This window comes from Panthera pardus, unplaced genomic scaffold (assembly GCF_024362965.1).
Source record: "Panthera pardus isolate Hobbes unplaced genomic scaffold, ASM2436296v1 HiC_scaffold_5, whole genome shotgun sequence".
NCBI classification, from domain to species: domain Eukaryota; kingdom Metazoa; phylum Chordata; class Mammalia; order Carnivora; family Felidae; genus Panthera; species Panthera pardus.
In genome coordinates, this window is record NW_026526980.1 from 11,906,755 (window position 1) to 11,927,751 (window position 20,997).

The 20,997-nt window shown below is 42.8% G+C and overlaps 1 protein-coding gene across 1 annotated transcript; it reads left to right on the plus strand.

Annotated features, from left to right (window-relative positions):
• Positions 1 to 510: 510 nt before the first annotated feature.
• On the plus strand, positions 511 to 12,136 carry LOC128774858 (transport and Golgi organization protein 1 homolog). Its single transcript, XM_053894364.1, has 14 exons — positions 511 to 595; positions 834 to 911; positions 1,903 to 1,975; positions 2,140 to 2,278; positions 3,995 to 4,096; positions 4,766 to 4,826; positions 4,934 to 4,969; positions 5,053 to 5,120; positions 5,244 to 5,338; positions 6,349 to 6,431; positions 7,887 to 8,037; positions 8,638 to 8,711; positions 10,283 to 10,421; positions 11,965 to 12,136. Exons 3-14 carry the CDS (start codon positions 1,951 to 1,953, stop codon positions 11,979 to 11,981), a joined length of 990 nt encoding a protein of 329 aa, XP_053750339.1. The 5' UTR covers positions 511 to 595; positions 834 to 911; positions 1,903 to 1,950; the 3' UTR covers positions 11,982 to 12,136.
• The last annotated feature ends 8,861 nt before the right edge of the window (positions 12,137 to 20,997 follow it).

Here is a 20,997-nt window from a genome sequence, read left to right on the forward strand (position 1 = left end):
CACACTGGGCCAATAGAAGAGAAGTTTACACTTTGTGCTTGTTAGAGGAGTCAGTGTTCTAGAGCTTACACGTATAGTGATCTCAGTGAAATAAGGTTCCTTGGGTTTATTTTTTTTTTAATTTTTTTTTAACGTTTATTTCTTTTTGAGACAGAGAGAGACAGAGCATGAACGGGGGAGGGGCAGAGAGAGGGAGACACACAGAATCGGAAGCAGGCTCCAGGCTCTGAGCCATCAGCCCAGAGCCCGACGCGGGGCTCGGACTCACGGACCACGAGATCATGACCTGAGCTGAAGTCGGAGGCTTAACCGACTGCGCCACCCAGGAGCCCCGGTTCCTTGGGTTTAAAATGCTACTAAAACTTGCTTTCTTCAGGCACAGTAAGAAAGCAAAAAAGTTAGTTACACCCACGTGTCAGATAATGTGTCTCTGCTGCTAATACAGTGGGATTATTCGATGTCACCAGTTTGGTAACAACCTTAGAAATTGTTTTATCTCTTTTTAGTTAATTTACAGCAAATAACTGAAAAGATCAACACAGTGAAGAAAGAAAACAGAGAGCTGGCTGAAGCAATATCCATTTGGGAACAGAAGGTAGCATTGCCCTTTCAAATATTCTTTGTGTGATTTTATTTCAGTTATTTCACCTCTGGTAGTTCATCCTACTGACCTAGTTCATGTGTTGTAGAAACACTCCCAATTCAAGACAAGCTTCACAAATGTAAAGAACTACCTCTTTATTAGTGAAAGGAATCACACATTTAGAGATAGGTTTATCTACCATGATGCTATTTTTGAATTCTGATTCCTTTTTCATATGTTTTATATGTAGATCAATGAATCAAAGATACGTCTTCAAGAAGCTGAGAGAAGAAGGAACATTCACTCTGCTGAAGCTCCTAAATTGAAAGTAAGAATCCCATGGAGTGCCCGGGTGGCTCAGTCAGTTGAGAATCCGACTTTGGCTCAGGTCATGATCTCACAGTTCCTGAGTTTGAGCCTTATGTGGGGCTCTGTGCTGACAGCTGGGAGCCTTGAGCCTGCTTCTCTGTGTGTGTGTGTCTCCCTCTCTCTGCCCCTTCCCCACTCGTGTTCTGTCTCTTTCTGTCTCTCAAAGATGAATAAACGTTAAAAAATAAAAATAAAAAAAAAGAAAGTAAGAATCCCTTCTTTGCCTGGATTGCATTCTAAAAACACCAGTAAAATAATGAATTATTATTGCTCATTCAACATGTTTTGTTGAAGGAGCACATCAAAAAAAGTTGAGCACTTGATTTAAAATTTAAATGACACCCTTCAAAGTGCACTTGCTACCTTGCAATCAGAGAGAGAGAGGAATGTCAAGAATCCACAAGTGATGAGTTGGCTGCTGAGTTTTACTGTAACTTGGCTTTGGAGGCTTTTTGTTCATTGGGTGAGGTGAGCACAGCATATTCTTCTGCTGTTTACCACAGTAGAGGGTGGGCCTCTGGGAGCCAAACCTCCATCCTCACAAGGACCTGGAATTTCACTTAGGACCACCCTGAGGAGTTTTGCTATTTCAAGGACTAGCAAGTGTCTTTTATTTTCATAGCTGGGTAATTACCACCTCATTCAGCCCTGCCCTCCCAAGATATGGAGAAAATCCCCCAAGACAGTTGAGAGATGAAGGGCAATAGCCAAATTGTCTACTGCCCTCCTCCCTTAATGCTGAACAATGTTCAGTGTGAATATTCCCCTAAGAAAGCCATTTGTGAGCTCTTTGACTTGAACTATATTCCATGTTCTTTGCCTTCTCATGGTTATATTTATGCTTTGGGATCTTTCTTTGTTGCCATGCATAGTCCTGCTGTGTTAGGTACACTCACATTGTTATGCGGTCATTATTTCTTGAATGTCTTTTTTTCACATCTGTCTTAAAGTCACAAGATGCAAACGGTCAATTTGAGGATCCAGAACTGAGAGCCGTGATGTCCACTAACTGTGAACTGGAAGGTATGTTGTCTGTTGGGGAGAAATGCCCATATGGTGGCAATGGGTTTGCTTTGGGAAGGGAAGGAATAGCTTCCTGCCTTCGTGGTACTTGCCCTTTTCCTGTCACCCCAAAACCAAGTCTCATGTCGTGTGCACACACAAAAATAAAGTTCATTTTTTGACAGAAAGTAAAAAGGCCCTGGAGGACAAGTGTAATGCATTGAGGTCTGCGAAAGCAGTCGAGGAAGCCAAAGTCAGACAGTTGAAGGAGAAAGCAGGCATCCTGGAAGAACACTATGAAGAAAGAAAAGTGGCTATAGAAAAGTAAGATGTTCATGTGATAAGAGTCCCAGGTACTGTTGTATGAAGGAATGTGGTGGCCAGTATAGGTAAATGTATTTCTTTTAGAATTGGATCCAGAGTATTTTTGCCAAATGCATTCAGTAGAATTGTGCCTGCCCTTCCTACCTTGCTTTCTGGAACCTGCATTTTCATTTCTGTCCTTACTGCTTGCCACACATTGTTGTGTCATGTACCTAGGGTGGACGAGGGAAGGCATTAATCACATTGATACCTGGATTCCCTCTGGATCCATTTACATTGTCCTATAGGTTTCAATCCCATCACATTGTCCTATCAGCCGGGAATTAGGTCATCGTTGTTCAGCACCAGACTTGGGTCAAAAATATCTATGGGAAAAATGGAATTATCTTGCTGTAGACACAATGGACAGTGGTTTGGGATGCCATCAGTACTGGATGCCTTCATCCAGTCTGCAAGTGAGATTTGCATGAAGTGTGTCTCATGGGTTCATTACAAATTTGGTGCACCACTCACATGTTTCCTCTTTTGTCCAGTATTTTCTTTTGTTCTCAGGAGGAGATCAGGGACCTTAAAGTCCCTCATTCACATTGAAAAGTAAACTCTTCCTTCTCTTCCCTGAGACTCAGCTTTGTGTTAGTCCTTCTCACACCTGGGGTGGGGGCTTCTCTGTCTCACTTACATCTTGTTTTTGTTAATTTGTAAGCTCTGACCACCTCTCTATCTTTACCCCCTCACAACAGAGCCACTACATGACAGCCACAGACCAGAAAGCATTTGCTGAAGGACTGCCTGAGAGGCCAGAAGGAAATGCATGTGCCTTTCTCCGTCTAGTGCTTTTGCTCATTTTCTAAGAGTCTTTCAGTTTTGCATGTGATTCTTGAGTATATCCAGTGCCAAGTTGAAACCCTTTAAAGCAACACCATGAACTAAGTAGTCTGAGGGCAGCACAGCAAACCAGACTTTTGAAGCATTGCCTTTTGCTGCCTTCACTATCAATAAACTCCGTCTTGTTAAAGACTGGATTGACTCCATGAAGTTGATAGTTTTCCGTCTGAAATCTATTTCCTGGAGATAACAGCCTGACTGTGGGACAGTTCACATCATGTTATATTTCAGTAGATACTGCCACTTTAAGATTGGCCTTTTCCTCCACCAGGATCTTTGAAGGAAGAGGCAGGGGTTACACTCCTGTAACTCCTGTGTGGGAGTGATTTGCAATGCTGGTGAAACCATATCCTGGAAGGCTATCTTCCATACTGAGTGTCTGTGTCCGGGTACAACTTTTGGACTGAGACTCAGTGCATTGCCCCATGGAGGTATAAGGCAATGATGATCCCCTGCTTCATCCTAATGGGTATAGCCGGTCAGGCATAGTTTTTCACGTTGAACTGAAATGAGCCTTCACCATCTCGAACAAAAGACCAACTCTAGGAAGGCACAAAGTGCAATGTTATTTGATGACTTTATGATGAAGGAGTAGAAGCAGAGAACTCGAAAGACCGCTCTGATTGCAGGTGACTTGGCAGCAGACAGGGGTTGATTTTTCTTTGACCTTAAATGGGGTCTTCATTTCTCTGATTGTGTTGTCAGTCTGTGCATCAATGGGAGGACAGTGTAGGCATATTTGAATCTAGGCCTTCAAGAGAGCTGGGAAGTTAAAAGGCAGAATTTCTGGACCTTGGCTCCTGGACTATGTATATATCTTTCTCATCCTAGAAAGCTGGATACGATGGACTGTGAACTAGCTGCAGTGAAGAATCAGATGGCAACTGCAGAAGAAAATCTGAAAATAGCTACAGAGGAAATACACAAGTGCAAGTGAGTTCAGATACTAATCAGCAGAGGCTCATGAAACCCCTGTTCATTTCTTAGTTTGAACCTTGGTACAATGGGTGGACTCCATGAACGTAGTATACAAACGCAAATTCAGAGGACGTATCTATAGGGAATTAACAGATAGAAAAAGATAACTATTAGAAAGAGTAAAACAGTTAAGTTACTAAACATTTCCACATCTCCAGTGCTGGCCTGACCATGTGGAAACTTCATCCATGCCAACATTCCTGAGGGGTGGTGTCACATGTCATAATCTATAGGAAAGCAGTTTGTTATAAGATGAAATCATACCCATCAACATGGTAGTGCCATTTGATGGCCTTGGTCTTTGCAACCCTGGGAAACATGGTGAGTACAAAGTTAAAGGAGAATAGAGCTTTATGATGAAAGGCACTTGTCATATGATGAAAGATTGAAAATGGGAAGGAATTCTACAAACTCTGAACTCTGTAGGCAGGGGATAATGAGTAAGGAAAGGATGGGACAATCACTTTGGTCCTACTGTACATTTATAATTATGTGAAAAGTGTTTCATGTGTAAGGATAAATTGTATTAGGAGATGGATATGAAGTTGATGGGAACATGGGCAGATCATTTAAAATCCTGCGCAATATTAGGCCTTATTTGACGAACGCAATTGTAACTCACAGGCGACAAATTGAACAAACACGAGAACAGCTGCGACAGAAAGAGCTCACCTTCAGACACCAGGTAACTTGAATTCTGCGTGACGTATTAAACCCTTAGCACCTCATGCTGGTGAGTGTAGTGGCCCTTGGAATCCCTAAACACGGGCTTTTCGTTGTTGGCTTTTTCAGATCGCAGTTTATGAGGAGAATGCTCAGCACAACTGGGTAAGTGTTTTCTTTTTTTCCTCCTCTGTCTCTTTGGTGCACAGTCTGGCATGACTGAAGGTGGATGTGTTTTTCTCCCCCAGATCAAGACTCAGATCTGGGAGAGGGAGATGGCGAAGGAGAGGAGGGAGGCGGCCCACTTGAAACACAGGTGGGTGATCTTGACATGTGTTTTTAATGGTGTGTCGAGGGATGACAGTTGTGCTGTTTAGTGTCTTGTAGAGGACGTGGTGTTGCAACTCTTATGGAAGTCCATTCTTTTTCTGTATCCAAGACTGGACATGATGGAAGGAAAGAGGCTGCTTGAGGGATACATGAGGCAGAAACCAATGCCTGGAAGACCACAGACCCAGAACCCTCCAAGGAGAGGTAAGGAGCACATGGTGATGGGCAGCAACCTAATTTGTTCTGTGCAGCCTGTTCCTGGGGCCTGGAAAGAATCACAAGCACTAAGGACATCAGGTTGTCTGAAGGGGTGATAGGAGGGTGCCCCAGGCAGTGGGGCACTTGTCCCTGTGACTTGTGGAGCTTATGCCCCTCCCCCAACTGCAGACCCTCCCGCCTCCTCCAGCATCCCCTAACTAAAGAGATGAGTCTGGAGGGGTGACATGCCATCATGTCACATGGCACATAGGCCTCCTCCTTCTTCCTACCTTGACTCAATTTTATTTTAGTTTTTGGGGGGAGAAGGTCATTTATTTACTATTTTTTATGTTCCTTTATTTTTGTCTTATTTTTTCTGAACCATATTTCCTACATTCCTAAGTTCAGGTTCCATATAGCTTAGTCCCCTGATGCTATCAGTGCAAGTGTGAAGCTTCAGTGCTAAATTCCCACAGTTTTACTTTTCTCATTAGTATAATATCAGTCAAGTATATTTCTATTCGGAAATAGTTACATAATACCTGCTCACATGTGGAAGGCAGCTTATAGATAAGCTGGAAGATTGAACAATTCGCCTGGAGCCAGAAGAAACACACCCATGCTCTTCTGTGGAGGGTTTTTTGATGTTATCCCAATCAGTACTCTCATTTTTATTCTTATCTGTAAGATAAGATCTGAGATGGTGAGTTATTACCCCTAATGTACATTGAGAAATGGCTATTTTGGTGACGCATTCCAGATTTCTATTTGAACTGACCTGTTGCAAGTTATTTGACTAATTATGAAGAACACGAACCAGGGCCCTATGGTTTCTTCATTAACAAGATGGGATGGATCTCCCTTTATCTTTGGGGTCACCTAAGGCTTTGTGGGTTACTCTCTGCCTCTCCTCATGGTCTGAAGCGTGGAGAAAAGTTTAAGATGTCACAAAATGTGGTGTTTGTTTGAATTCTGCACAGCCTATTAAAATCGGAATAAACCTCTATCCCTTCTAGAGCCTTTAGCCCATCCAGAAGCTGGTGTCGCTCCAGTAAGTCACAACAACAAACACTCTACCAAAAATGCAGAAAAGGACAAGGTAAATGCTGGGGCCATTTTCAGTTGTAAGTCTGTTGGGAAACCCTCTTTTGCAGTACAGCAGTCTCTATGGCCTTTTCCCTTTTCTTGTGTGTTGTGTGATATGTCTGCCTGTTTCTGTTTTCCAAATGCACAGCCTTAACCCAAGAGTCTACAGGCTCCTCTCTTTGCAGCCTGTCATCGTTTTCTGGAACGGTTAGTAGCCAAAGGAACTTAGAGGTTGAGGGACCTATGGCTTTTCTCATGTGTTCTGGAGATAACACCAGGGAGATACACTGCACTCCATACTAAAGTCTCTAGGCTTGTTGACTACTACTATACCGCCTCTCTGTGGGATCAGTGTTGTTGTTGTTTTCCTCTTAATGGTCATGTGATTAACATGTTAAAGCTATTTGTTAATTGGAAATGCGGAAAGACTTCCCTCTATCTTTACATTGTGTGCCTTGTACAACTTAGAATGCACAAAGTCATTGTCATAACTCACCACCTTCACCACCTTCACGTCTTTGTTGGTAAATGAACTGTTGGGAATCCTTTAAAATGTATCTTAGGTAAAAATATTCTGAACACGAGGTCCTTCAGTTGTGTTCATAGGAGCAGGTTCTGTTTGTCTCCAATCAGCGTTAGAGCTGATACCATCACTCATGACACATCCATGGAAATTTACACCAAAATCAAAACACATTTGCATTAATTCTGTTACAGGAATTTCAACCTCTTTTTTTCCATAGGGTATATATTACTCTGTGTCTTGTACTGTGCTCAAAATCAGAATTCCTTATGAATTCAGGTAAACACATGTGGGCTTAGTAGTCGTTGATAAGTAATATGTTCCTCACAGCAAACACTTTCTCAGTTCCCCTGCAAGACTCCAGGCGTCCCCAACTCCCCAGTGGTGTTGTGGCCTTTGACAGCAGTTCCAGAGAGGGAAGGCCCCTTTCGTAGGGAGGGAAGCAGAGGGGACAAAATAAGGAGCCGGCAGGAAGAACTTTTCGCCAGTAGTAGCTGTGATTTCGTGTGCAGAGAATCAGGTGTTTATTTGCACTCAATTTTTTTTTTGTGTTTGGAATATGCCAAAACCAGAGCTTCTATAGTCACTGTAGTGGAGGGATGCAGGGTGATCCTGGACATAGATGTCTGACTGTCTGGAATATGCTACTTCATTAGATTGGAATTACTTCTTTGATTCCTCTAAAATGAGATCATTTTGTTCTACATTCTAAGCCATGGGCAGGGACATGTGGTGACCGTAGTTTAACCTCCAGCATTTATTTGCCTAAGCTGTAGGCGGTACCCAGTGGGAGAGATGGGGTTTTCAGGTACTGATGCTACTCCCTTGGATCCTGGTGGCTGAGAAGTTGGCAGGTGCTGACATATTCTTCTGTGGGTTTCAGCTGTTTTTGGTATTGGTTGTCTTGTCTGCTATATGCACATAGCTGTCACTTCTCTTCTGCAGGGCAGCGTGGATCCATGGGGACCTCCTCTGTTAACTGGAAGATTCTGCACACCCTACCCTAGAGGTCCCCCCATGGGCTATAGGGCATGTCCACCTCCTGAACCTTGGTGGCCCTGGGGACCACCCCGGACCTCTCTACCTACACCGTGTGGTAAGATGATCTGAGCAGTATGATTTGACTTGCAAAGCACCTTCATCTAATTGTTGTTGTTGTTGAGTCTTGGACAAGGTGCAGAGGTGGTACCACAAACCATTGCAATGCGAGGGAAAAGCGTTTGCCGCCATAACCACATTCCTTGAGTTTCTCTTGATCAACATATCATCTTTGTGTCATTTCCCACACGCTGTGTTGGTACAGGTGTCTCTTGTGGAGATGGAATGGGGCTGTAGACACAAAAGCAGACATAGGGCTTCAGCAGATGTGTGCTATACACAGTCCATGTGCTGGGCTATGGGAGGCATGAGGCTCAGCCTAATGTGTATCTGTCCAGGTGAGCCACCAGCCATCCGTAGTTGTTTGATGAGTTATGAAAACACCTGAGCCAGGGCGTTTATGGGTCTTCATCAAGGTTTAGGGGTGGTTCTCCCCTTTGCCTTGGGATCACCTGAAGCATGTGGGGCTACCCTCTGTATGTGACTTGGGATCTGACTGGGCCAAAGAGTTTAAGATGCTTGAGGAATGAGGGGAGGGTTTGTTTTTTTAATCTCTGCACAATCTCCTCAAATCAGAATAAACCTCCATCCCTTCTAGGGCCTTTTGCAGATCCAGAAGTTGCTCCTGTGAGTGAGAACAACACAGACTCTAAAAGGGCCAAGAAGGATACAGTAAACACCGTGGCCATTTTCAGTAAAACTCTTCTGGGAAACTCTCATTTTTCTGTTCAGTGCTCTCTCCTGGCACTGTGTCTGTTTTGTGTGTTGTATGATACATCTGCTTGTTTTTCTTATTTTCCAAATGCATAACCTTAACCCAAGTGTCTATGGGCTTGTCTATTTTCTGCCTCTCAACTCCTTATAGTAAGTTTAGAAGCCAAACGTATTTAGAGGTGAGGACCTTAGGACTTTTCCAGTGTGTTCCTGGAAATAACCCAAGTAGGATGACCCCACACTCCACCTGGAAGTCTCCTGGCATGCCTCATATTCCCTGGACCTCCTCAATGTGGAATCATTGCTCTTGCTCTTTCTTCCTTTCCTGTTTCTGTCTAGGGGATTAACGTGTTCACAAAATCTAAGGTTATCCTTATGGTTCGAAAATGCAAACTGCCTTCACTCCAACTTATATTTTTGTATGTGTCATTTAGAGTGGTCTTAGACAAACTAAATTTCATACCCATCACCCTTCAGCCTTTTTTTTTTTTTTTTTTTTTTTTTTTTTTTTTTTTTTTTTGTGAATGTGCTGTCCAGAATCCCTTCAGGTGTGCCCTGGGTATAAATACTCTGAACTCTTTTTGTGACATATTTGTCCTAGAAAACATGCACTGGAACATGAGTGGTGAAGAAGAGAAAATCCATAATTACCTGCATTGTAATTCCCCACTGTGTCCTTTATTTGTGTTCCCATGAGCAGGTTCTCTTGTGTCCTGGGTCACTCTTACAGGTGGAACATGGGCATTTACAGCAGAAACAAATGTGCATTTGTGATAATTCTGTTATTTAGAATTTCAGCTCATTTTTTCTAGAGAACACAATTACCTTGCAAATTGTACTGTACTTAAACTGAGAAGTACTTCTGAATTAAAATAAATTAGCTAAGCTTAACTAGCATGTATAGATAAGTAGCATGGTTCTCTAAGAATATGCATCCAGATGTTTTTCAGGACCTCAGGATCCCCACCCCTCTATGTGTCTCTGTGCCTGTGGATAGCACTTCTAGAGAGCAGAAGACCCCATTGTCGGGAGAGAAGCAGATTGGGCACAGGCGGGGGCTTAGAGGCAGAGCTTTGAGCCACGAGGGCTATGATTCCATGTGTGGAGACCGGGATTGTCATTCCTTCCCATTCAGAGGTTCTTCACTTACAAATAAGCAGCCTCTGTGGTGGAGGGGGATGAGAGGTGGCGGGTGATCTTGGACTCAGATGCCTTCCTATTGGGAATATGCTATTTTGTTAATTTGGCATTCACACCATATATCCACTAGGACAAGAGCCTTTGCTGTTCTACATTTGCAGACATGTGAGGACACTAGTTTATCCCCATAGCATCCATTACCCACCCCAAAAGCTGTAAGTGGAAGCCAAAGTATGGATAGAGGCTCCCTGGTGCTGATGCTGCCCTCTTGGAACCTGGTGGGGGGAAAGCTGGCCGGAGATGAGCACTGCTTCTTTGGGTTTCCACTTTTTGCTGGTGTTGATGCTCTGTTCTGTCCTATGAACACCGCATTCTTTTCTGTTCTGCAGGCCATTATGGATGCAAGAGGGCCTGGTCCTTTCCCAGGATGGCCTTGCAGGCCCTACCACATGGACCGCCCTTCATTACCAGCCATGGGCTGTGGGCCACCTCCCCCTCCTCCACCAGCTCCTCCACCTACTCCATTTGGTAAGATGACCTGACCTGGATGAGTGACTGGTAAAGCACATGCATCTTCTTCATGAAAGACTTGGTGGGAATGACGTAATGATGGTTCTGAGTCTTGGCAACCCACCTGCAAACCTGGCTGAGGACACTTTCCCATATCTCAAGTTTCTCAGGACTTACATACAAAGGGCTGTGTCATTTCCCTGTAATGCGGTAAGCTATAGGTTTCTCTTGTCAAAAAGAAAGAGGATGTTTACACAAAGGCAGAGGTATCAGAGGTACTGGTGTGTTTTTTACAGACACAATGTTGTGGGTTCTGTGAAGGATGAGGTGCACCCCTAAATTTAGGTGCCTCAGGTGTCCTGTGTGAAATGGGGCACATGCGTTATATGACACAGACCCTGTGATCACCATAATGGAAGCACCAGTGAAGGAATGGGGGAAACTTGAATCACACAGGAATAGAAGGAAAGTTGTGGAAGGTAAGCAGAGTTTGAGGAGGTGTGGAGGAGAGGGTGTTGGGGAAAGTAGGTTGGAGTTGGAAGCCATTCCTGGCAGGGCCCACAGCCTGGGCAGGGAGCTTGAGGACAGCAAGAGATCTGCAAAGAACTGCTTCATGGGTGCAAGCACAGTGTACAATGCGGTCATCATCTCCAAAATGTCAACTTTACCGCAGTGCACATAGTTCATAATCTAAATACAGTTTGTTATTTCCCTTGGTTTTCTGAAAGGTCTGGACATGTATGCAAGAATGTGCTGGAGGTTTGGGAAATTAAACTTGGTCTTAGGAAATGCCTAAGTTTGTGTGTCTCAGTGAGACTAAAGGTGAAGACAGGTTGTAGATCAGCTGAGCGTCTTCCTTGGCCTTCAGCCTGAGTCACTCTTAGTGGGGATTCAGGGTTGACCAGAGGCCGCCCCTGCTGGACTCCTGTCACCACACACCTGCATCTGCTGTCGTCACCCTGCCTGCAAGTTTGCATCTCCGAAACTTCCCTCACAATATCCTGAGGCTTTGCCTGTGTTCCTGCTGTCTCATCCCTAATACCAGCTCCCAGGGGAGCCATCTCAGAACCTCAGCTTTGTTGTCTGAGAAACAGGGATAGGGTTGGGTTCTGAGATCAGTATGATGAAGAGGTGACGACCACATAAGGAATTTATAAAATAAATGGGATGAGTGGGCACTCACCCTCCTCAGTGTGTAAATGAATGTATTTCCACACAGAAGCTCATCAAGAGATGTTCATTCAATTCCATTAAACTAAGAGTATACTGCCTGAGGCTGAGAGATTGGCAATCCCTGTTTCAGAAGATACAGCAAAGACCCCTGTGTTTTCCCTATTAGAATCCAGATCCTACTTCACACAGGAGGAAAAGATAACTCTGAGAAAGTGTGCATTCAGGGATCTATATCTAAGACCTGAAGACAATCATCTTCCATTACCGGTAGACACACAGATGCAGCCACACAATTAAGTGTTCATCCAAGGTATATTTTCAAGGACAAAATGCATAGAGGAGAACAGAAGATCCCATTGCTATAACCCAAAATCTCTTTGCCTTTCAGGACAACTTGAAGTTTGAAGAGGACCCTAAACTGTGACCAGTAGGCTGTGGCGATGTGATATATTTAGAAAAGTTGTCTGATACGCGTATTGGAATGAATCCTTTCCCTGACCATTCCTGTCCCCTCCATTTTGTCTGTCCTCGTTTCCTGTAATAAAGCCATCATAGTTCTGCCTCTGTGTCAGTGTCTGCTTCCAGGAGGACCTACGGTCATTCTATTTCGATGCACACAGTGTGACTCCTGTATACACTGTCACAAACAGGTCGAATCTACAGTAATAGGGGCAGAAGACAAGTCATTATTTGGATGGTATTGACTGCACATGTCCCCCTGGATCCTTCTGGGGTGGTGGACACAACCTTCATGTAGATCTGGTGATGGTTGTGTTCACTCCTCAGTAGCGACTCACAAGCACACGGCACCTGCTAGTCACAGTGGTGTGTGGTGATCAGCAAGACAGCCATCAGTCCCCAGGGAGTGGCTGATTTCTGATTGCAAGAAATGGATGAGGGGTCAGCAGTGTCTCTGGTAGAACAATGAGGAAACCCTGCATTAATCCAGGTGTTGGGGACTTTTCCCACCTACAAGCTACCTCACAGTAGCACTAATCCAGGTGGGAGCTGAGGTAGACTAGTGGTAGTAGTTTTCGGGGTGAGTCTTATGATGTCCCATATCGCTCCCAGTGCTTTCTTTTTTTCTTCTAATTTTTGCAATGTTTGTTTATTTTTTTGAACGAGAGAGAAATACAGAGCACAAGCAAGGGAGGGGCAGAGAGGGAGAGAGGGAGACATAGAATCCAAAGCAGGCTCCAGGCGCTGAGCTGTCAGCCCAGAACCCGACCAGAGGCTCAAACTCACGACTCACGAGATCAAATCTGAGCCGACGTCAGACGCTTAACTGACTGAGCCACCCAGGCTCCCCTCCTCCCACTGTTTCCTTAGTGAGGGATGGGCAGGGCAGAGGTCCATGACATGCTACCCGTTCCTTCCTCACCACCATGGAGGAGTTGGTTGTAAGCATCTGGCTCTTTCCAGATCCTCAAACGCCATGCATTCTTCTCCAGAGCCCCTGACACCTGCAGGGCCCTCCTTTCTCCCAGGTTGTGGAGGTAACCAGCCCTCCAGCATCGTTGGGATCATGGCTGGGCCACCAAGGGGTCAAGGTCTGGCTGTCCACATGCTTCCCGGGAGTGTCTGGGAACAGCAATGCTGTAGTAAACATCATTATGAGCAGCTTCTGTAAAGAGGATTTTCATCCACTGTGATCAGGGCCTGGGCTTAAAACATGACAGGAGAGAGGGGGACACAGATATGTGGTGCCCTGATCCCTGGACAGGGCTGCACAGAACAGAAGGCACAAGGCCTGGGGAGAGGCAGAGAAAGAGACAGGCAGGAAAAGAGACAGTGAGTGGTGGGGGAATTGGGCAAGTCCTAGAGAGTGAGAGAAAGAAACAGAGGGAGACAGGGGTAGGGAGAAGCAAAGACAGAAATGAGGCACAGAGGAAAGGACGGAGCTGGTCACAGTGTGCGGAGGGGGCTATAGGCCACGCAAAAGGGGCTCTGCGAAGATGCTCTTAGGGTTGGAGGCAGAAAGGGTAGGACACCTGGGCATTACAGTTCCCTGAGTTCAAGGCTCCAACCTCACTGGGGCAAGCTGTGTCGAGGCCATTGCCCCTGGGAAGATGGGTCCCCCTCATTTTGCCTGGCGTGTTGGGGCCCAGTCTCAGGAACGGTCATGGAGAGAAATGGCTTGAGGGAGAGCATGCAGTTCATTAGCAGGTAAAGTCCAGAGTGTGCCCCATGGGGAGGTAACCATGATCTGTCTCCGCCACTTCCCCCAGTCCCTGCTCCATTCCCCACTGCTCCAGCATGACCTTCCTTATGTTCCACAGCCAGGCGTCAGGCATTGTGCTGCCCCCAGAGCCTATAGCCTGGAACTGGCACAGATGGATTATTGATCTCAACCAAAAGTATTTGAGAATAAGGTCCATATTCTCCTTCTAGCACTACTTATGTGCAACATGATAGGGGGTTGCTATTCTTACATCTACTGCTGGTCTCAGGATTCTGGATTGTAAGCGAGCAGTTTAAACCACCACAGCCTTCTCTCACATGAAAGGAGAAACCTATTTCTTCACCCAGCCTTCCTCTGATTGTGAAGAGATGCCATTTACTATTCGAAGGCACAATTATCTGAGTGTCATGGAAATTATTTCGTCTGTCTTCATCCCTGAAGCACCTTTCATTGAAAATATTACCCATATACAGGCAGGAAATTTATAACAGATGCGTAACTCCCTCTAGGTATGCATTCTGACCTTGTCACATTTGTGTCATCAAACATATTATTGACAACTTGAAAAATAAGCTCTCAACGTCAAGATGGTGACATTAGAGAATGTGGTATAAATGGAATTTCATATGTTCTTATTAGAAATAATTTTTTTAATGAAGGAAAATTTAAAATATTGTCAATTTTTTATTGAAATATAGTGGACACATCATGTTGTATTAGTTTCAGGTATACATCATAGTGATTCCGTGTCTATACGTTATGCTCTCCATATACCTACACAAGTGTAGCTATCATGTGAAAGCATGCAACACTTTATTATAGGATTGACTATATTCCATAGGCTGTACCTTGTATCTCAATGACATATTCATTCCATAGCTAGAAGCAGGTGTCTCTTTCTCAAAGGTGGCAATTTTTTATTTAACCCAAGTATTTTGGTGGTAAACACTATTACCTGTAGTTCAGCATGTGTAAATTTGTAGTCTGTATTTCTTTGAATGTTGCTTAAAGCGTTACAAATTATATCATTACATTAATAAATTCGGTTTCGTTCTTCACTCACTAAACAGGAGAAGGAAAAGATTCTTTTTGGGTCCCAGGCCCTGTGACTCAGACCCATTCTAATCTGGAGAACAGGCTTAACTGGACCAGCTGCACCCTCAATACTTTCAGCTGAGCGGCCATGGCCTTGAGCATTGCAGGAATTCCCACGGAGGCCAGCAGAGGGCGCGCACGCACCGCGAACAGGGAGGGGCCGGTTCCTTGCGCGCTCAGCGAAGGCCGGAGAAGGCGCCCAATTAGGCTTTTCTGATCCTGGGCGGCTCAGAGCAGGAAAGGTTCCCGTTGCTTCTGAGGACCCAGTGCCTGTGACTGTGAGCAAAGAGCCAGAGCTGGGTTTCCAGCAGGTTCCGCCGCCGGCCTCGGGGAGACCCCGGACGCTTCGCAGCAACTTGGCGTCTCCTCAGTGGTGGGGTGAGTATCGAGGAGCGGCGCTGGGTAGCTTCCCCAGAGGCACCTGATGGTCAGTGAGCTGCTCAGCCGCTTGCATTTTCTGGGCTGTTCCATGGTTTGTTCCTCGTTTTCCCTGCCGATATTTGAACAAGATGTTTTTCAGTCAAGGATCCGTGGATCAGGGGGTCCTGCAATGCCACGTGAGGGATGCTGGGGTTGGTTTGTTCCAGATTCAGGCTTGTTTTGGGGGGAGAAATCCTGACACAAATTTGGAGGAATGGGAGCAGCATTCAGTTGGGTAGTGAAGACAGGAAATGTTGACTCTCAGGACCTTCTAGAAGAATGAGCTGAGACCCACTTTCCGAGTCCTGCTGGAACCAGAGACCGAGGTAAAAGCACAATGTGCCCTCCACATCATACATGCTTTTATTAATTTTCAGTGGGAGTTTTTTCCAACAATGTTGTAGTCGTTGAAAACAACTGAAAACCTGACACTTAGATTGTGTCATGAACCTCCCGTTATTTGAATATTCAGTATTATTCCTGCAACAGAATCTGTTACAATTATCCTTTCTTGTCTTCATTGGAAGAAATCTCATCAATAATACCTTAAAAACATACTCGTTACCTTATTTCCTTTTCAGTTGAGATTTGGCATGTTTTCTAATTTCTCAGAAACTCATGCAAATCTGAAATACTTTTAAATTGATAGCAGTTTTTACTAAAAGCTCATTCACAGGATCCCCCTGTGACTACTACTGGTCAAAGAAGGTAGCAAGACCACTTCTCAGTGTAGGCAAGATTGTACTAAGCAAACACTGTGAGTCAGTTTTAGAAGAAAACGCCTGATGTTATTTTGTCTTTAGTAAAATTGATGCTTATATCCCCTGTTTGATACATTTCCACTTTTTAAAATTTTTTTCTGTTTTGCTCATTTCTCATTCAGATATTCGTAGACCTGACTGAGTTTTACATTCACCACACATAGTTTCAAGGCTCCTTTCTGTCCCTGTAAGAAAGAAGACAGACGTTGTGATGAGCATGCAGCTTTCTGTAACTTCACGATTTGTTTTTGTAGGTGTCTGTTAACTTTTTCCAGCCAGTTGACAATACCATCCCACCTTGAGTAGTTCCATAAAAAATGGAATCTCTGTGCACCAGTATGATTTCATTTCATTATAGTTGATTTCTTCATTTGATATCTTATGTGTATGCATATTAGATGTTTTAAAAATGAGAAAATCCCACATATAATTGAATTTGAAAGAAAAATTTATATCCTAAATGTAAAATTATAAGATTTGCATATTGAATTCATAAATGTAGAATTTTTGCATGTGAAATTAGGGTTATTTTCTGAGAAAGATGCCAGGGAATAACCATTTCGGGGGAAAGAATGGCAAACAGTTTTTATATGCCTGCCGTAGTTACTCAATTATGTATCTGTTTATGAGCAATTTTATGACAATGTCCCATTTTTCCAATTTATTAATGATTTCATAAGCTAAGTATATCACTTTTTATTCCAAGATTATAAAACTAAATCTTTTATCTTCTATTGCTGTAAGAGTCTTTCCATTTTATATTAATTTTTAACATTCAATTATATTAATTTTTTAACCCGATGTAGTTAACATCGGGTTATATTTTCTTCAAGGTGTATAATATAATGATTTAACAATTCTTATATGACTCCCTGCGCCTCACCATAAGTTTATTCTTAATCTCCTTCCCCTATTTTTCACCCATCCCGACACCCACCTCTGGTAAGCGCCAGTTTCCTCTCTATATTTAAGAGCCTGTTTTTTGTCTGTCTGCTTCTCTCCAATTTGTTTCTTTGTTTTGCTTCCAAACTTCCATGTAGAAGCGAAGTCATATGGTATTTTTCTTTCAGCACAGAGCCCAACGAGGGGCTTGATCTCCAGACCTGTGAAAGCATGACCTGAGCCCAAACCAAGAGCCAGATGCTTAACTGACTGAGCCACTCAAGCACCTGAGGTGAATGACTTTTTAAATGCATTGTTGGATTTGGGTTACAAATATTTTCTTGACAATTACTGTATCTATGTTCATCATAGATATTGGCCTGTTGTTTTGTTATTGTTTTGTAATATCTTTATCTGGCTTGGTATCAGGGTAATGATGGCATCATAGAATGAATTTGGAAACTTGCCTTCCACTCTCATAGTTTGGAATATTTTAAGAATAGGTATTAACTCTTTAAATGGTTGAAAGGATTCAGCTCTGAAGCCATCTGATCCTGGCCTTTTGTTTTTTGGGAGTTTGTTGATTACTGGTTGAATTGGATTGCTATTCATCAGTCTGTTCAAATTTTCTATTTCTTTCAGGTTCACTTTTAGATGTGATGTTTCTAGAAATTGATGCATTTCTTCTAGGTTGTCCATTTTGTTGGCATATAATTTTTCATGAAATTCTGTTATCCTTTATATTTCTGTGATGTCTGTCATGATTTATCCTCTTTCATTTCTGCTTTTAGTTGAGTCCTCTTTTGAGGGGAAGGGGGATGAGTCTGGCTAAAGGTGCATCGATTTTGTTTATTCTTTCAAACTATGAGCTTCTTGTTTCATTGACGTCTTCTGCTGTCATGTGTCTATTGGCCATCTCTGTATCTTCTTTAAAGAGAGATCTGGGGCGCCTGGGTGGCTCAGTCGGTTAAGCGTCCGGCTTCGCCTCAGGTCATGGTCTCACGGTTCATGGGTTCAAGCCCCGCGTCAGGCTCTGTGCTGACAGCTCAGAGCCTGGAGCCTGTTTCAGATTCTGTGTCTCCTTCTCTCTGTGACCCTCCCCCGTTCATGCTCTGTCTCTCTCTGTCTCAAAAATAAATAAACATTAAAAAAAAAAATTAAAAAAAAAAAAGAGATCTGTTCATTTCTTCTGCTCACTTTTTAATTGGATATTTTTGTGTGGGTTTATTTGCACTCTTTGTATATTTGGGATACTAACCCTTTTTTGGATATGTCGTTTGCAAATATCTTCTCCCATTCAGTAGGCTTCCTTTTAGTTTTTATTGATTGTTTCTTTTGCTATGCAGAAGCTTTTTATTTTGGTGTAGTTCCAATAGTTTATTTTTGCTTTTATATCCCTTGCTTCAGGGGACATATCTAGAAAAATGTTGCGATGGTAGTTACCAGAGACATTACTTCCTGTTCTCTGTTCTGGGATTTTTCTGGATTCATGTCTCACATTAGGTCCTTAATCCATTTGAATTTATTTTTCTGTATAGTGTAAGAAAGTGGTACAATGTTATTCTTTTGCTTATAGCTGACCAGTTTTTCCAGCACCATTTGTTGAAGAGCCTGAGTTTTCCCATTGGATATTCCTTCCTGCTTTGTTGAAGATGAATTGAACATAAAATTAAGGTTTATTTCTGGATAATTTATTCTGTTCCCTCAACATATGTGTTTATTTTTGTGCCAGGACCATACTGTTTTACTGCCTACTACTTCGCACTAGAACTTGAAGTCTTGAATTGTGATCCCTCCAGCTTTGCTTTTGTTTTTCAAAGCTTCTTTGGTAATTTGGGATCTTTGCTGGTTCCATATATATTTAGGATTTTTGTTTTAGTTGTGTGAAAAATGCTGTGGGTACTGTGATAGAGATTGCATGAAATCTGTAGATTCCTTTGGGTAGTGTAGATATTTCAAAAGTATTGGTTCTTGCTTATTTATTTATTTACTTAAAACATTTTTTAATGTTTGTTTATTTTTGAGAGAGAGACAGAGCGTGAGTTGGGGAGGGGCCGAAAGAGATGGAGACAGAATCCCAAGCAGGCTCCAGGCTCTGAGCTGTCAGCACATGACCTGTTGTGGGGCTCGAATGCAGGAACTGTGAGATCATGACCCGAGCTGAAGTCGGACACTTAACCAACAGAGCCAGCCAGGTGCCCCCAAGTTTTAAAAATTTTTGTAACGTTTTATTTATTTTTGAGAGACAGTGACAGAGCGTGAGTGGGGGAGGGTCAGAGAGAGAGGAAGACACAGAATCCCAAGCAGGCTCCAGGCTCTGAGCTGTCAGCACAGAGCCCAACGTGGACCTCAAACCCACACACGTGACATCATGACCTGAGCTGAAGTTGGAAGCTTAACTGACTGAGCCACCCAGGCGCCCCTGCCTCTTTCTGTGCATGAGCATGGAATGCCTTTCCATTTATTTATGTTGTCTTCATTTTCTCTCATTAGGGTTTCACAGTGGTCAGAGTAAAGGTGTTGCACTTATTGCTTAGGTTTATTCCTAAGTATCTTATTATTTTATTGTGTAAATGTAATTGGGATTGTTTCCTTAATACCCTTTTAGTGTTTTATTATTATTTTATGCAAATGCTACTGATTTCTGCACACTGATTTTCTGTCTTGTGACGTTACTGAATTCAGGTATCATTTTTGGTAGTTTTTTTTGTGGACTCTTGTGAATTTTCTATATAGAGTATCACGTCATCTGCATGTGGTGAGATTGTACTTCTTCCTTCCCAGTGTGGATTCCTTTTATTTCTTTTTGTTGGCTAGGTGCTTTAGATAGGACTGCCAGTACTCTGGTGAATACAAGCAGTGAAAGTGGACCTCATTGTCTTGTTACTGACCTTGGAGGAAAGTTCTCAGTTTTCTCCACTGAGTACGATGTCTGCTGTGGGTTTACATAGGTAGACTATATTAAGCTGAGGTATGTTCCCTCTAAACCTGCTTTTACAGAGTTTTAATAATGAATGGGTGTTGTACTTTATCAAATAATTTTTCTGTGTCTGTAGAAATGATATGTATTTTATCCTTTCACTTATTACTGTGCCATAGCAGTTTGATTGATTTTTTTTAATATAAAACTACCCTTGCATTCTGCAAGTTATCCCACTTGATGCTGATGGACGATTTTTCAAATGTGTTGTTGGATTGTGTTTGCTAAATCTTGGTTGAGGACTTTTGCATCTGTGTGCATGAACAATATGGGCCTGTAGTTTTGTTTTTTCATGGTGTCTTTATACCTGGTTTTGGAACAGGGTAATGCTGGTCTCATAGAATGAATTTGGGTCTTTTCCTTCCTGTTCTGTTTTCTGGAGTAGTTTGACAAGTATAAGCATCAACTTTTCTTTAGATGTTTGATAGAATTTGCCTGTGAAGTCCTCCAGTCCTGGTCTGTTGTCTGTTAAGTGTTTTTTGATTACTGAGTCGGTCTCCTTGCTAGCAAATAATCTGTTCACATTTTCGATTTCATCCTGCTTCAGTTTTGGTAGGTTTCATGTTTCTAGGAATTGATCCATATATTCCAGTTTGTCCAGTTTGTTGGCATATAGTTTTTCACAATATTCTCTTAAAATTGTTTGTATTTCATGGTGTTGGTTGTTCTTCTCTGTGATGGTTATTTATATGAGTCCTTTCTTTTTCCTTTTCTGATTAGTCTGGCTAGGGTTATCAATTTTATTGATCTTCTCATGGAAGCAGCTCCTAATTTCATTTATTTTATTCTACTGTGTTTTTAATTTCTATATCATTTATTTCTCCTCCGCTTTTAATCATTTTCTTCATTCTGCTGTTTGGGGGTTTTGTTTGTTGTCCTTTGTCTAGCTTTTATTGTTATGAGATTAGGTAGTATACTTGAGTTTTGGTTTTTTTTTGTTTTTTTTTTTTCCTGAGGCAGACCTGTATTGCTGTAAATTTCCCTGTTAGAACCACTTTCGCTGCTTTACAAAAGTTTGGATTGTTGTGTTTTCATTTTCATTTGTTTCCATGTCCTTTTGGATTTCTTCTTTGATTTCTTGGTTGACCCATTGATTGTTTA

What these genes read in the sequence shown, in the direction of transcription:
- LOC128774858 (XM_053894364.1), top strand. Translation starts at nt 1,951, where the DNA reads ATGTCCACTAACTGTGAACTGGAAG. An exon ending in CACTAACTGTGAACTGGAAG is followed by an intron (nt 1,976 to 2,139) that starts GTATGTTGTCTG and finishes ATTTTTTGACAG; the next exon opens with AAAGTAAAAAGGCCCTGGAG. An exon ending in AGAAAAGTGGCTATAGAAAA is followed by an intron (nt 2,279 to 3,994) that starts GTAAGATGTTCA and finishes TTCTCATCCTAG; the next exon opens with AAAGCTGGATACGATGGACT.